General features: G+C 35.1%; 1 protein-coding gene across 4 annotated transcripts in view; it reads right to left on the bottom strand.

Moving 5' to 3' along the window:
• Fam169a (family with sequence similarity 169 member A) overlaps nt 1-16,914 on the bottom strand; it is a 70,746-nt gene that overhangs the window by 36,265 nt on the left and 17,567 nt on the right. For 3 of the 4 annotated variants that reach the window (XM_046427025.2, XM_046427032.2, XM_058574103.1), the window contains exons 3-6: nt 14,003-14,137; nt 11,941-12,040; nt 11,535-11,620; nt 7,702-7,873 (exon numbers count right to left, since the gene is read on the bottom strand). In XM_046427025.2, the coding sequence (XP_046282981.1) occupies nt 7,702-7,873; nt 11,535-11,620; nt 11,941-12,040; nt 14,003-14,134 (490 nt within the window). In that variant the 5' untranslated portion in view covers nt 14,135-14,137. Of the gene's footprint in view, nt 1-7,701; nt 7,874-11,534; nt 11,621-11,940; nt 12,041-14,002; nt 14,138-16,914 lie in introns of those variants that run through there. The other variant, XM_046427040.2, reaches the window with a different exon arrangement.

The raw sequence follows: 16,914 nt of genomic DNA, 5'->3' as shown, positions 1-16,914 counted from the left end.
TCAGATGACTGTAAGCATGTGGGTCTCTGTCTTCTATTCTATCCCTCATTGGTCTTTATGTCTGTTTTGCTGTCAATACCATGCTGTTTTTGTTACTATAGCTCTGTTACTGTATTTATATATTTTAACATTTTTATATTGTTTTAATTTTTTTTGTATTACTATTATTTTGAAATCAGGAATTGTGATGCCTCCACCACTGCTCTTCTTGCTCAGTACTGCTTTCACTGTTCTGTGTCTTTTAATGTTCCTAGTGAATTTTAAGACTTGGTTCTATGAAGAACCAATCCTCAGCTTTAACCAAAGCATCATCACTATAGCCATATCTTGACCCAATGCCCTGCCAATCAAAGTTCTTCAACATGCCACCCAATTTTTTTTTATTTGTTTTGATTTGATTTTGATTTGATTCTGTGGTACTGGGGATTGAACCCAGGGCCTCATACATGCAAGGCATAAGCTCTACTACTGGGCCAGCATATAAATTTTAACTATAAAACTCTTCTGAGAAGAGTTTGTTAAAAAAAAAAAAAAAAAAAAAAAGGAGGTTGCAATGGTTTGAGGATGATGTGTCTCATCCAAAACTCAATACCCATGAGATACTAAGAGGTGGAACCAGATGGACCCTTTAAGAGGTGATCAGGGCTCTATCCTCATGAATGGATTAATGGGTTGAGAGTTGCGTCTGCTTAAAAAACAAACAAAAAAGCCAGTCAGGATAAGTCTCTCATGCTCCCTGTTTCTCACCATGTGATGCCTGTGCCACCTTGGGATTATTCCATCACCTGATGTAACCCCTGGAACAGAACTGTGAGCCAAAAAAAAAAAACATCTTTTCTTTAAAATTTACTCATTCTGCAGTATGGTATTATTATCAACAGAATATGACTAAGATATGTGTCTCAACTCCCAGTTATAAATGCAACTTGGATGGAAACTTTGAATACAAAGTTCTGTCCCTCATGTGAATGAATTTTGAATGGTATCATGCATGAGCTAAAAATATTAACATTGATCTAGAATTCTTTTACTCTTTCTTTGGCATAAGAAACCTTTTTCTGCAATTTTTATCCTTTTGTAAACTATTGTTGCAGACAAATTTTTATTACATAACAAACCCCCAAATGGAAAGATTACAAAGTGTGTGATTTTGCAAGCAGGAGCATTTCCAATTACTTTTCATTAAGTGCCTTCTTTTAACTCTTCAGTGCTATGCCAAAGACAAGTCCAAGACAAATGTTACCTGTGGCTTTAGCATCTATGGTTACTGTGAATACCAGGGAACGTACTGGTTCAGGAAAGGTAGTAATCTAATTTTCCTAAACAGATTTGTTTTCCATTTGTTGCCAAATGTACATTGTATTCATTAAGTTATATACTACTGGTACAAAGGAAAGTAAGAATGAGATTCCTCCCCTTAAATAGACAACTAAAATGACTTTCTAAAAGGTAACCTAAGTCAGGCGTGGGTGGCACACACCTGTAATCCCAGCGAAAGTTAATACCCATGAAAAATACTCAGGAGACCTAGACAGGAGGATCGAGTGTTCAAACCCAGCCTCAGCAACTTGGCGAGGCCATAAGCAACTCAGCAAAACCCTATCTCTAAAAAAAATATTTTAAAAAAGATGTGGATCAGTGGTTAAGTGTCCCTGGGTTCAATCCTGGTACCAAAAGTAAATAAATAAATAAAATTGGAAAAAATATAAAAGATAACCTAAATACAAATTTGTAATATATCTAAACAGAGACAGGAAAACTTACTGTCCCTCAAAACTGTTTAAATAAAATCTTGTAGGCATCTGGGGAAGATATGAAGTCAGAGAACAAGTGTTTGGTCTAGCTTCCTGAAGACTTTACTAATATTTTGCAGTGGAATGTTTTTAATCATGAATGAATCCTTGTAAAAATTATTATCTTAAAAATACATTAAGCCGAAGGCAGTGGCGCATGCCTGTAATCCCAGGGACTCAGGAGGTGAGACAGAAGGATCTTGAGTTCAAAGTCAGCCTCAGGAAATAGTGAGGCATTAATAAGCAACTCAGTGAGACCTTGTATCTAAATAAAATACAAAATAAGGCTGGGGATGTGGCTCACTGGTCGAGTGTTCCTGAGTTCAATCCCTGCAACGGTACCCCCGCCCCCCCCAAAAAAAGTTACAAGCTTAAATTAGTCTGCAGTTTTGTTTTTTGTTTTGTTTTCTACATTTCAAGTCAATCACAGATTTTGACTTGAAATGTAGAAAATATGTTTTGTTGCTCTTCATTTGGAAGCAATATTTTTCTTAATGTTAGGGGGGTGTCTGTCCTTTTAAAAGGATCCTCTATTATAAGAAACATTTTTAAACTTGGAAGATATTACTAATATATTTATCTCTAAAAACAAAAGAGTAAACTTGGTAAACTGCTATTTTTGACCAATCTGCTTGTTGTTTTGTTTAAAAAAAAGAAAGAAATATAATTTTAGTCTGTGAGCCCTACAACTGACTGAAAACAAAACAACCATAATATATTTCAGTGATATAATTACAGGTTACAGTCTACTAATTAAAAATTAAAGTTAATAATAATCCTCACAATGATAAAAAGCTGGTTGGGAATTATGCAATAAAATAGAAATAAAATCAAGCCATAATTTTTTTTAAAATGTGTAATAATAATTCCTTTAATAATATTATTAAGTAAACAAACTTGTCCACCAAACCATAATTTTTTTTAAACGTGGAATAATAATTCTTTTAATAGAATTAAGTTTCCAAATATAGACATATAAAATAATGTCTATCTACAACTAAAAATACTAAAACATATACTAATATACTAATATACTAATATTTTTAGTTGTGGTGCTGAGGATCAAACCCAGTGCCTCACACATGCTCCCTCACTGAGCCACAACACCAACCTCAAATATATTTATATTTGAAAAAAGAAAGCTAAATATTCATAGATCCACTATATGTAATCATCTTTCTTAGCCTATTTTTCCATATTTATTTTTCTAAATTTCCACTTAAATGTTGATACCAACATTTAAAATAGAGATACACTATTTTCCTTCTGAATCCTCAAAAGAAGGATATAAAATTTTCTAACTTAAGAAATAGCCTCTGGGGCTGGGGTTGTGGCTCAGTGGTAGAGTGCTTGCCTAGCACACGTGAGGTCCTGGGTTCGATCCTCAGCATCACATAAAAATGAAGTAAAGATATTGTGTTCACCTACAATTAAAAATAAATAAATAAAATAAATATTTTTTAAAAAAAGAAATAGCCTCTGTAGCCAGGTGTGGTGGCACACAACTATAATCCCAGCAATTTGAGAGGCTAAAGCAGGAGGCTGAAATTCAAAGCCAGCCTCAGCAACTTAGCGAGGCCCTAAGTAACTAAGCAAGATCCTGTCTCAAAATAAAAAATAAAAATAGGGGCTGGGGATGTGACTCAGTGGTTAAGTGCCCCTGGCTCAATCCCTGGTACCAAATAAAGAAAAATAGTTTAACTTCTCTTATTCTCTTGAGCAATTCTTACTCTTTCTAGTTAATTCTAAATTAAATTTCTTCTTGCTCCTTAGGTACATTATTTTATAAATAGATGACTTCCAAAAATTTGGAATTGTACCTTAAAAAATATGGTACTTACAGATATACAATGGAATCATACTTAAAAAACTAAAACAAGAGACTGACAAAATTATTATTTATGAACAAAAATGTCAAACTGTGAAACATCAAGAAATTAAGACCATTTACATAGTGGCAACATCTATGCCCTGAAATATTATCATTATTGCTAATATCATTACCTATTAAATATAAGGTCTGTGCATATAGCTAGACTGGTGTTAGTGGGAAAATAAGGTTTCTAAGAATTTAGGATTTTAAAATATAATGTAAGTTTTAATATGATAAATTGCAAATATGCTTACTTTGATAACGCATGGTTTAAAATTAAACTTTCAAAGTAAGAGTACTAAACCTCATGAAGAAACCCCTATAAACACCTATTCTAAGACAAAAGAAATCAGTGGTGTTGGATTTAACACTGAAATAAATGCCCGCCTGTTTTGAATTTGCTCCGGAAACTGGAAGGTAAGGAAACAGAACATGTGCTTTTAAAAAATTCACAATCATTAAGATGATGATGGGAGTCTATGGCACTGTAGCTTTTACATCACAGTAACTTTATTCAGAGCACTCTAAAGGGCACACGAGAGACCCTGCAGTAAAACCAGAGTAAACTACATATTAAAATCTATTGCTGATAACCAGAAAGAAAGAGGAATTGGTCCTTTTAGAATTTCCAAAGACACACTGTCAGCCATTAAGAAAGAAAATGAAGATGGTCTGATGGTTAATCTCTGAGGAGAAAGCACTATGAGTATTCTAATACCATGGTAAATGCTGGAGCAACTTGGTATGTATTGGGCCCTTTGAAAAAAGGTAAAAGCACAATATTATAAAAATTAAATAATTCCATTTACCAAGATAAGAACCCCTCCCACAAGATAGCATGAGAAGAGAAAAAGAATTCCTTTGTGATGTGGATGTATGCTATAGTGCAGCTATGAAAGAAATTAATTCCCAAGTGCCTAGTCCAGAGCTCGATAAATACCTTTTACTGCTATTCATGATCTGTTGTTAGAGGCTTAAAAACAAGACAAGCATAATCAAAACCAAACTTAACAGAGGGCACTGATAACTATAGACGCTGTGAAGATGTGATCTATCCCAATAAGTAATAATGACAGATACAGAAAGAAAACAAATACTATCCAAGTGGTCTGTAAGGGCTGTGCCAATGGACATAGAAGATTATGTAAAGTACATGAAAAACTGCTGCTTATTATTAGGCTTAATAATTAACTTAGCCATGGAAATGTTACTCAAAAAACAATGTATATATCCCAGTTTGACACAGACTGGGTTCCCACTACAGACCTATTTTACTTCTTTTTCTTTTTTAATGTCTGGGAATCTAGACTTTGGTCAGTCTACATATAGGAAGTAAAACCAAGAGAATGCCCTAACTTCTGAGTTTTAACTACTGAGAATAAAATATAAGAAAATGAAATGAGTTAAAGAAAGCACTTGACTCTAAATGTTAATCTGAGTAGGTGAAAAGCTTTAAGGCTGTTCTCATAACTTTGCCCACTGAGAAGTAACCTTCACCCTAGAATGGCCTCACAGTCAAGCCCTGGAGCTTAGATGATGAAACACTCTTCCACTCTTCATTTCCTTTTTTTTTTTTTTGGGGGGGGGGGGGCGGGGGGGCACAGGTAACCAGGGATTGCACTCAGGAGCACTCAGCCACTGAGCCACATCGCCAGCCTTACTTTGTATTTTATTTAGAGACACAGTCTCACTGAGTTGCTTAGCACCTTGCTTTTGCTGGGATTGGCTTTAGAACTTGAGATCCTCCTGTCTCAGCCTCCTGAAGCTGGGATTATAGGCGTGCACCACCATGCCCAGCTCTTCATTTATTCTTGATGAGCCTTCTCTTCACAAGACTACAGGAAATAACTCACCCTTTCCCAACACAGTCTTTTCAACTTTAAGGTCTGAACTATATTTCTTTTAAATTCAGCTTTTTCATTTAAAGGCAGCCCTGAGTCCATGGATTTCTGCCCATAGATATTCCAACTTCTAACTGCAAATTCAAAGAACTTCAGAGCCTGGTCAATCCAGATATCTTAAAGGATAAAACTGAAAGGCAAATAGACTATAACAACTTACAAAATAGCAGCAATACAACTAAACCCAAAATCTATTGGAAACTAATCAAGTGTTCTACATGTTAAATCTTGATTTTTATAAAAAGACAATTTCTTAACCAATGATCCACATCTTTTTTTATATTTTATTAGAGACAGGGTTTTGTTGAGTTGCTTATGGCCTTGCTAAGTTGCGGACACTGAGTTTGAACACTCGATCCCCCGTCTCGGCCTCCTGAGTCACTGGGATTACAGGCATGTGCCACCACGCCTGACTTAGGTTATCTTTTAGAAAGTCATTTTAGTTGTCTATTTAAGGAGGGGAATCTCGTTGTTACTTTCCTTTGTACCAGTAGTATATGACTTAATGAATACAATGTACATTTGGCAACAAATAGAAAACAAATCAGTCTTAGGAAAATGATTCAAAGACTAATACAAGCATACCTAATTCTATTGTTACCTGGTCCAGAGAGACAAAACTAAGAATATAAGGCAATTAGAAGAAAGCATGGAAAATGCTTGGAAGCTCCAGGATATAAAATGGAGTAAACTATCATAACATGGAACAGAGGTCAGATCCCAAAAGAGAAGGAGCCCAATATTCACATGAAACAAAGAGAAACACACTTCTGGAGTCAAATACTGATCAGAAATACTAGTTAATTGTGTGTTTTGCATAGAAAGCAAGTTCTCAATAAAAAAGGGTATAAACTAATCTGTGTTCCAAATGTCTATTAGCTGATTTCAGGTAGGAAACTCCTAGAGCCACTATTAGGGGCAAAGGAGGAAAAAAAAAAAAAAAAAAAAACCCTCCAATTCCCATAGGAATTACCTCACATAAAATAAAACATAAAGCAATTAAATGACACCTCAACTCTAACCATTAAAATATTTAAACCGATGCCTTTTATCCAAAAGAGCACTATACTTCCATTCAACATTCTTGTTTCCTCGTGCATACTCAATATTATTTTGAAGTTCCACAAATCCTTGGTTTTATTTCAAAGGTACACAAGAATAATATAACATATAAAAGAGACTCAAAGTATTTACTATAAAGCAAAGAACATTTAAAATTATAATCACAATAGTTTATTATTGGAAAAAAGTGGCCTTGCTTTAAATGTTAACTCTAGTCACACATGTGTAGCGATTATGGGATTAAGGTATTAGTCACAACTGTCCTTCAACTCAGCAGTTAATTCAGTATGATCTTTAGACTGGATCTGACCAGAAGAGCTCTATTTGGAATATTGGTAATGAAACAAAGAAAGAAACTAACAACTGATCTCTGCAAACAGTCTTTTGATCAAGGTGCAGACAGAACAAGGCAGATTGGGTGACTTGGAGGTAAGAAAGCATGGGTGTACATGCACATAGAGGAAACAGACTCAACCTTCCTGCTCAGGGGCTGGAGGGAACTGAATGAACAAGTGTGAAGCCACACTAGGCTTTCAATAGCAGGGAAGAGCTGGGTTTTAGGAGACTGACAACTTTGAAGCTGTTTATATCCTCTATATATTTTAAAACCCTATGTTTCTCTTGACAATTAGGGTGTTCAGTAATATGTCAGACTGAATGAATCATTCTAAGCAGAAATGAACAATGCATTTAGTTAGGTCCCAGGGGTTTTAGAAGGAGCCAGTAATAGTCACAGCAGCAGAAATCAAAGTAAAAAACCACCTGTGAAAGAAAGGAAGTGCAAGGGTAAGAAAGAAAAATTTGAGGCTCAACTACACCCCTTTCTCTGTGTATGTGGAAAAACTGTCCCTCCTTTACCAAATGTTTATTTTTATTTATTTATTTTTCCAAAAGACTTTTCCAATAACTTTCACTTTCATGGGATAGTAGAATCAAAGCACTCCCAAGAAATAAATACTAAATAAAATCACCTCAATTCACACTGTAGAAACTAATTTAACAGTACTGACACAGTAGGGTTCTAAAATGGAGATTTCCATTATATACATTTAAATAACTTATAAAGACTCACCTGTAGGCTTAACAGAATAAAACCCAATGGCCTCTCCTTTCTTCCACAGAATCTTAGCATAATCAGTACTGCTATGACACAGGAATGGGATCTCATTTCTCTCCATTTCCTGTTTTCTATAAATAATTCGATTCAGAACATATAGAACCACTCTCTCCCCAAGAGTGCTCACCTACAAAGAAAGTCAAACAGCAGGCACAGCAGTTACAATATGCAGCCATTAGTACGGCTAGTCACCTTGCTCCTGCTCCCACATCTCACACTGGTATCCAGAGCACCTCAAATACATTTAAAATAATTTATAAAACATTTTATATCACAGAGATGAGACAATCTATTTTCATAAACACATTTTATGCATGGAATACAGCCTCTTAGCAAATTCTAAAACAGGCAAAACAGGTTCCCAACACACCAAACACCCAGCATCTCTTTCAGGGCTCAGTGTTGTCTTTATGCTTCCAGCCACGCAGATCCACGGTCTCCCAGCCCTAACTGCAGCCCCCTCCCCCAATATATCCTGCTTCAACCCTTTTACCCCATTCCATCCTCCACATAAAAATGAGGAAAAACGAAAAAAAAGGGGGGGGGGAGTGTTATTCCCTAAAGATTTTAAGAACAATTACCTCATTTGATGAAGGAAGCCATAATTAAGCTCTTGGGAAAGACATCTGTCCCACCTTTTCCAGGTGAATGTTCATTTAACAGTTCTTCTTACTGTAACTGTAAGAATATTCCATACCACTCCCCATGTCCCTCTCCTAGACCAGATGAGTGAGGACACTAACACCAAAAACGTCCAGTGAAACATTCTTGGGGCAAAGACAGAATGGAAACAGCCTCACCTCATACACACAGGACCACATGGTCACAGGTATCCCAATAATACCAACAACCTTCTAACATAAAGGAGTCAGTTTCTCACCACCCCTCATAGAACTTCATGCTAAAAACAAAAGAGTTCTCTACATAAAGTCTATTTTCCCTTAAGTCTCCTTAAATAAGAACAAGTTCATCCTCTGATTAGTCAATTGAAGAGAAGAAAGGATTAACCATATGCACACACTACTTTCAAAAATATCCCTGGCAGGAGAGCTCCCATACCAAACAACAAGAAATGACAGCATTGACTAACACTAACATAGTCAGCAACCTGTTCTTTCCTTGCCCAGCTCTGATCAAAATTCTTTCCCATACTAAGCTGAAATCTAGCTCCCAAAGACTATACTTTGTTATTCTGCAGCCATACAGACCACCAATATTTAAAGATGGCCATGATATTCCCCTAAATTTCACACCAAAGCTACGCAATGGAACAACTAAAGGAAAAAGCTAATCTAATACAATGTGTGGTACTTCTGCCATTCTAGTCCTCTCTTGGAAGTGCTCCATATCCCTAAATCTCTCTTCATGTTTGGCACACAGGAACTGTAGAAATAAATACTGAAGATGCCAATGAGGCAATAGGATTTAAGGTTTCTGCTAGCTTCATTTTACTAATTAACTAAAGCCAAAGTCTTTTTCACATGAGCTGCTGTTTCAATCTGGTATTCATGGTGTGTATATATAGCTTATTTTTTTAAAACTAAAGTATTTCTTTACATATTTTCCTGTTTAATTTCATCATGTTAGCTCCTTCTCTGTGTTTCTTAATGCTACCTTTCAAAGGTTAGATCCCCTATCGGGTGCTGTGACAGGCAGAATTGATAAGTATGCCACCTATGTCTTCCTCCCAGCAATGGTGACCAGGAGAGAAAAAGGGACAAACTTTTGCAGTATGTAACTGAAGACTTCCTTTTCATATAAATGAGCACTTAGTTTTAGGAACAGAGTTATGATCTTTATTATCCCATTTAATTTTACCACAATATATGAAACAGAGGGAAATGAGGTTCCTAGTTTTCAAGTAAAGTCATTTACTTGAGGTCATGAGTTCATTAAAAACAACGATTATGCCCTCCTGTGACTTTACCAACCTATTTTTCCATAGTGGTCAGGATTTGGCAACAGCAGCAGTGCTACTTCACTCATGTTCCTACTTTCTCAAAAGATGCTGCTGTCATAAAGTAATTAGGTTAGAGGAAACCTACTGTAGGAATCCAATTCATACCTGAAGGTTTCATAGTTTCTTTACTTGTGTAGGAGAGGCTACATGGTCTGCGTTAAGATTTCCCCTTCTCCAGCCTTTAACATTCCTGTATAATATGTCAAACTTCAGTCAAGTTTTTATATACCTTTCTTAACATGTACATTTCCTCTATCTATCAGGGCTATTCCTGAGAAGAAATTATTCTCCTCTATTACTATCTACTCCTTCCATCTGATGGCTTTATGCAGGTTATGAATTCCCTCCTTCCCTTCATTTTTGGTTCAAAGTTCTTTATCAGACTGGCAGATGCCCAGGTATACACATTCTCCCAGCTTTTGTGAGAGGTGCCTATTGCTCTGAAATTTCAAGGCAAATTCAAAAATTAATATCCAAAAGGATAAATGCTGACTGTATTATACTCCTCCTACAATCACAAGCGTGATCACTTTCAAAGCTGTAATCTCAAGCCAGATGCAGCGGTGCATGTCTATGATCCCAGCTAAGCAGGATGCCAAGGCAGGAGGGTCACAAGTTCAAGGCTAGCCCAGGCAACTTCGAAAGACCTTATCTCAAAATTCTAAATAAATAAATAAAAAGGGTTGGGAATGTAGTAAAGTAGTACTGTACCCCTGGGTTCAATCCACAATATTGAAAAGAAAAGAAAAAAAAAAAAACAACTTTTAAACCCAAAAGGAAGAAATGAGAACACCTCAGTAACCTGCAAGATTCTTGCTTTCTTTTCCCAGATTTTGAAGTTTCTTGACATGCTTTCATGCTTTCCTTGTTACTTCTGAATAGTCCAATGATCCCACAAAAGTAAACAGAAATAGCTGACACCTTCCAGATTTGACAAGTTTTTAGACACTTGGCCTATCCTAAAAACCTTCTAAAGGAAGAATTATCAGGATACATATTTGTATATGTTAACTTCATTCCTCTCAGCAAAACTCTCTTCCTCTTAGGCATAATTAACAAGGATCTCTGTACCTATTATTGAATAGTAGTACTTACCTATAAAGTCAGTATTCTCCTTAAGTAAGAAGGGTCTGATGTACCTTAGCCAGTGAAGGGGCCTATTCTCTTTCATTGTAAATGGCACTCTTCCAGCCACCAAACATGTCTACAATCTTTGACCTTGATTCCTCAAATATTTTACAACTGGTGTCTGTGGACTTTCCCCTCCTGCCCTAGTTATCTTCTAAAAACCATAGTACCTGAAATGTCTCTTAAACCTTTTCAACACCAGCATGCAAGCCAGGGTTCCTTCTGTAACAAACACTGCAGTGGATGGCTTCTGGCTGGCCTATACTCCACACCCCACAGAGGCTTTTGAAGCTTGTTCTCACCAGAGCCTGGTTACTCCACTGTTCAGAACCCGAAACAGGTCACTAGAGGAGGCCCAACTAATAGAAAAAGTTTCCTGGTCAGTGTCTCCTAGAGGCAGAGAAGTTAAGTAACCACACGAAAAGAATTAGGCTTTCCTCTTCCAAATAAGAAAATCAGAAGCTAAAGTGGATAAAGAATGCCACAGCTCAACTAACCCACAGGTATTCAGTCTCCCTAACCCAATTCACAAAAATTTTCAGAATCACATAAAATAGAAGAAACCCAACCTGAGTGCTGGTTTGATCATAAAATAAAACTAAGGTCTTAATATAACCAGATTATATTAAAATGGGAAAGAGTTCCATAACTTCAAAAACAAGCACTGTTTACAGAAAATATTGATTTACAGGATCATTACCTGCTTAAGACCCTCTCTAGAAGGGAGAGATGTTTTCACAATATCATCAATAGCCCACCACTGATCAGCAAGGTAAAGTGCCACAGCTAAAACAGAATAAACAATCATGAACATTTAATTTTTAAGTGTTAAAGTCTATAATATTATTATCTGATAAGGTTTATACTCTTAAATAGAACCATACATTCTACTTTATAACATAATACGGTCGAATTTATGCCATTTATTTTATTTCATCCATTAAACACTTATTTAATTATAAGAAATTAAGAGTTACATTTTTCTAAAATTAAAATTTGAAACAAGTTTTCAAAAACAAATTCCTTCATGACACTATCATATTTATAAATTTCTAATAGTTTGTTGAAAAACTCCTCGATTTACAAAAATGAAGCAAAAGAGTGACCTGTGAGTGAATCTTCAGGTGCAAAAAGAGCAAGAATTTTCTGGGTCTGATTTCCACCATAAAGAGGTACAAAGCCTACGTTTGACAGGCTAATAGGTATCTGAAATGACAATTGAGAGAAGATTAGTGAAGAGTTTGTTAACCAATGTAATTCCACAAGATGCACAACCAGAAAAATGGGAAGTTGTATTCCATGTATGTATAATTCATTAAAATATCTTTTACTGTCATGTATAACTGAAAAGAATTTTTTTTTAAAGTCTGTTAGGAAAATACATGACAAAAACACCAAAGTGTTTATCAAAGTATCAAACTTTTCTTATATTAATTTTAATTATATAATTTCATTTGACAGAAGACAATATTCCTAGTCTCTTATTTTTTTTAACATTATTTTTTTAGTTTTAAGTGGACACAATATCTTTATTTTACATTTATGTAGTGCTGAGGATCGAACCCAGTGCCTCATGCATGCTAGGCGAGCGCTCTACCACTGGGTCACAGCCCCAGCCCCTCCTAGTCTCTTATTTAAAAAAAAAAAAAAAGTAAAATCAATACCTTTTGAAAGAATTATATTGTCTTGGGGGAATAAAAACAAAAATTTATTTCAATAAATATTACTAGGCTCTAGTCATATCACTGAATAAAAACAAAAGCCATATACAACAGGCCCCCAAAAGTCACTGAAAATCAAGATAAAAATCAAAATAGACTACATCAGGGGGATACATTTCATTTTCTAGTAAAATAAACCAGTTTGGTAATTCATTTTTCAGCAAGTTACATATAATTACATTTTTTCTGTTTGCATTAATCTAACACTAATTCTTCACTTAAAGTCAATATCTCAATGTTGATCATTATGATGGTAGTGAAGAATTACAAATCCTTTAAATCAACATTATTTCCAGAAGGAAAAACTGGGGTGCAGAGATTAAAGGAATCTGCTTACCTCAGTTCACAATGGAATTCAAATGATTCAAAGTCTAATGATCTTTGTGTCATAATGTACCATGGCTTACTGACAAGAAAATCTGATTTTACTATTTTTCAAAAGAGGAAGAAAAGATTCATTACACAATAATGTAATGTAGTATTTTCCTGATTTTTTTTTTTCAGTCTTCTTTTGTTTTATTGTACTGGGAATTTTATCTACAACTTTGAGACTGGGTCTCTCTTCTACTAATGCTGGCCTTGGACTTGTGATCTCTTGCCTCAGCCTCCTTATTCGCTAGAATTACAGGTATTTATCACCACTGCTGACTTTGCTGATTCTTTTAATTATAAACAAATGTCTAAACTCACAAATTCTAAATCTAAAGTAAATTTAATTGAGTCAGCTCCAATATGATAACCAGTCTAAGCAAAATTGATAAACTTCTTACAATTGATTTTAAAGATCAAAAGAAAAACATTAAGCAATAACCTGTGAAAACCTGAGGATTTTGTCTTAAAAACTGATCATAGCCAGGCACAGTGGCGCATACCTGTAATCCCAATGGCTAGGGAGGCTGAGGCAGGAGGATCTCAAGTTAAAGCCAGCCTCATCAACTTAATGAGGCACTAAGCAACTCAGCAAGACCCTGTCACTAAATAAAACATAAAAAAAGGGCTGGGGTTCTGGCTCAGTGGTTAAGCACCCAAAGATTTAATCCCCGGTACCAAAAAAACTGATCATCACTGGACTTGAGTAGTGTATACCTGTAATCCCAGCAATTTAGGAGGGCTAAGGTGGAAGAATCCCAAGTTTGAGGCAAGCCTCAGGAACTAAGTGAGGCTTTAAACAACTTAGCAACACCCTGTTTCAAAATAAAATATAAAAAGGCTGGAGATGTAGCTCAGTGGCTGGGCACTCCTGGGTTCAGTGTCTAGTATCAAAGGAAAAAAAAAAAAGCCAAAATTGATCATGATGCTCTATTAATCAACCAATATTAATACATTTTACTGGACAAAACTGAATGGTTAAAACTCTTAAATGATCTTTTTAAAAAGGATATTGAGTTCATGTAAAAACTGGACTGAAAAGACTGATTTAAAAAAACATCACTGCAAAATGCCTTACCGTAATATTGAGAAAAGAAAAATACTCTGGATTTTCAGGGTCCCCACACCTTAAATCTGACATGTAATCTTCAGCAGCGTTTTCCAATTCCTCATGACTGCAATTATTCAGTAAATCCACAGGGAATGCCATCCTCTTTAACAAACAACATGGAACAACACATTTCAGAATATAAAATGCGACTTTCCTTTACAAATTCTATTGTAATACTGCCACATTTTATTGTAACAAAACCCTCCTATTTCACTATAACAAGATACACATGACTTAACCATGTATGTCAAAAAGAAAACTTTCTAATGTTATTCCTTTTAACTAAAAGCAGGCAATGAAAGAGAAATTATTGGACACTACCTTAAATGATAAAAATAAATGATTTACACAGGTATAAAACATACAATATGCAGATACACACAAAAATATCCATGTAAATATATCCTCATATACCCCTCAACATAAGTCAATGTAAAAGGACACATGGAAACTTTTTGGAATGATGCAAATGCTCCACAACTAGACTGTGGTGATAGTTACACAACCTACAAACTTACTTTAAAAAACTCACAGCTGGGGTTATAGTTCAGTTATTAGAGCACATGCCTAGCATGTGTGAGGTACTAGGTTCAATTCTTAGCACCACATAAAAATAAAATAAAAATACTGTTTTCATCTACTAAAATATATATTTTTTAAAAAATCAACCCCATAAATGTACTAAAAAATTAATTATATTGTACAGTGCAGTGGATAAATATTGTATGAAAATTATATCTCATAAATATGTGTAAAAACATGCACACACAAAACCAACCTGTTATTCTTTTATTTCATTTTGGAATGTTTTATAGTTTAGTTTTATGAGGAAACACTATAGGCTTTTGCACTACGATAAAGAAAATTATAAATTTAAGAAAAATACAGACCCCCCTGCCACTACAGAACATTATGTAGGTATTGGCCAATGCAACCAGGGAAAGCAATTAGTACTGATTGATGGAATGGGATAGGGTGGGGCAGCAGGGAAGAAGGAATTATCATTACTATTTGCAAATATACTAAATTGGAAACCATTTGCTAAATTACCTTGATATAAAAACGTAAAGTCAAAATACCCAAATTCAGTCCAGCTGTTAATAAATGTAAATGTCTAAATTTTCCCTTTTAGGGGAAACAAACAAAAAAATTTATGAAATGATTGTGGAAATCCCTATGAAACAAGATTTCTAGCCAAATTTTAAGAAGAGGGAAAAGGAAAACACCAATGAATTTCAAGAGAGAGCAGGAGCATGGCAGAAGCGTGGATAAGGTAAGATGTTACAGTTCGGAAAGGACACAAAATGAAATAGTAGGTCCGTGGTAAAAGAAACTTAAGTGTTAGCCTGGGCAACTCTTTCATATCTGAATCATAAATTCAACATGTGGGGCTGGGGTTGTACCTCAGTCTTGACTGGGTTCAATCCTCAGCACACATAAAACTAAATAAATAAAATAAAGGTATTGTGTCCATCTACAACTAAAAAGAAGGTTAAAAATAAATTCAATATGTGAAAGCAAACTAAGGAAACACATTATGTTCCAGAGTCAGATCCAGCAATTGACTGAAATTTTAGATGAAAGCATAAACACAGAACAAATGGCCAATAGCAGATAAAAAGAAGCACTGTTTAGGACCCTAGTTAAGAGAATGTTATTATGTGTTTCTCCCCTCTTATAGATGGGATTCCAAATATCAAATATCCAACTGCCTAAATATTTATAACAAAGATCCAAATATCCTAGTAAAATACTGAGGCATTTAATATGCGATATTGACTACATAAAGCACAAGAGGATTAATATTAAAACAATTCACAAGATTCACTTGAATAACACCTACCAAAATAAGGTACATGTTTAAAATTAAAAATTTTACTTAAAAATTTTAAATTTTAAATTTTAAACACATTTAAGATTTTCATTTGCTAAGAGTGATTATAATCTAAAGGGTGAACTGTAAATTAATATTTGCAGACCAAAGTCTAAAAAGCAAAGTTGATTACACCACATAAAAACAATATGGCATGGGCTTGGGTTGTAGCTCAGTGGTAGAGTGCTTGCCTCTCATGCGTAAGGCACTGGGTCCAATCCTCAGCACCACATAAAAATAAATAAAATAAAAATATTGTGTCCATCTACAACTAAATATATATTTTAAAAAAAAATATGGGGGGGCTGGGGTTGTGGCTTAGTGGTAGAGTGCTCGCCTAGCTTGCATGAGGCACTGGGTTAGATCCTCAGCAACACATAAAAATAAAAAATGAAGATACTGTGTCCACCTAAAACTAAAAAATAAATTTAAAAAAAAAAATCAATAACAATATGGCAGCCTAAGCAAGAAATACAAGATGGACCCACTGTAACAAGTGTGCAATCAAGGGGGCTGGGTCTGTAGCTTAGCAGCAGAGCACTTGCCTAGCATATGTGAGGCACGGGTTCCATCCTCAGCACAACATGAAAAATAAATTAATAAACAAAGTTTTTTTTAAAAAAAAGTGCAATCAAACAAGTTTACATGATTTTTCTCTTTTTCATGTTTTGCTTTAATATTATGGTTCTTAAGAGATTAAATGCTAATGCCACATTTAAAGTTCTAAATATGCATTTCTTTCTTAAATTTTATTAAAAAGGACAAAATTCTATGATATGGGTAAAATAGGAATTCTGAATAAAGAACTCAATGACATAACTCAAAAATCAGAGAACTTCAGGATACCAAGCAATCTCAGAGGTCTTGGCTTCTCACTAATATGGTGTATGTAAGTCATGTATAGGCCCACCTTCCTAGTTCATGGCAAGGGGAAGACTGGAGACATAGGCTACAGGTCTCCCCAGTCCACTGATCTCTATCCCAGTGCTGCCCAAACTTCGATAAT

Source organism: Marmota monax, unplaced genomic scaffold, assembly GCF_021218885.2.
Source record: "Marmota monax isolate L192 unplaced genomic scaffold, Marmota_monax_Labrador192_F-V1.1 WCK01_AAM20220418_F8-fsc00018, whole genome shotgun sequence".
NCBI lineage: Eukaryota > Metazoa > Chordata > Mammalia > Rodentia > Sciuridae > Marmota > Marmota monax.
The sequence above is the reverse complement of the archived record's forward strand: the minus strand, read 5'-3'. Positions and strand labels throughout refer to the sequence as shown.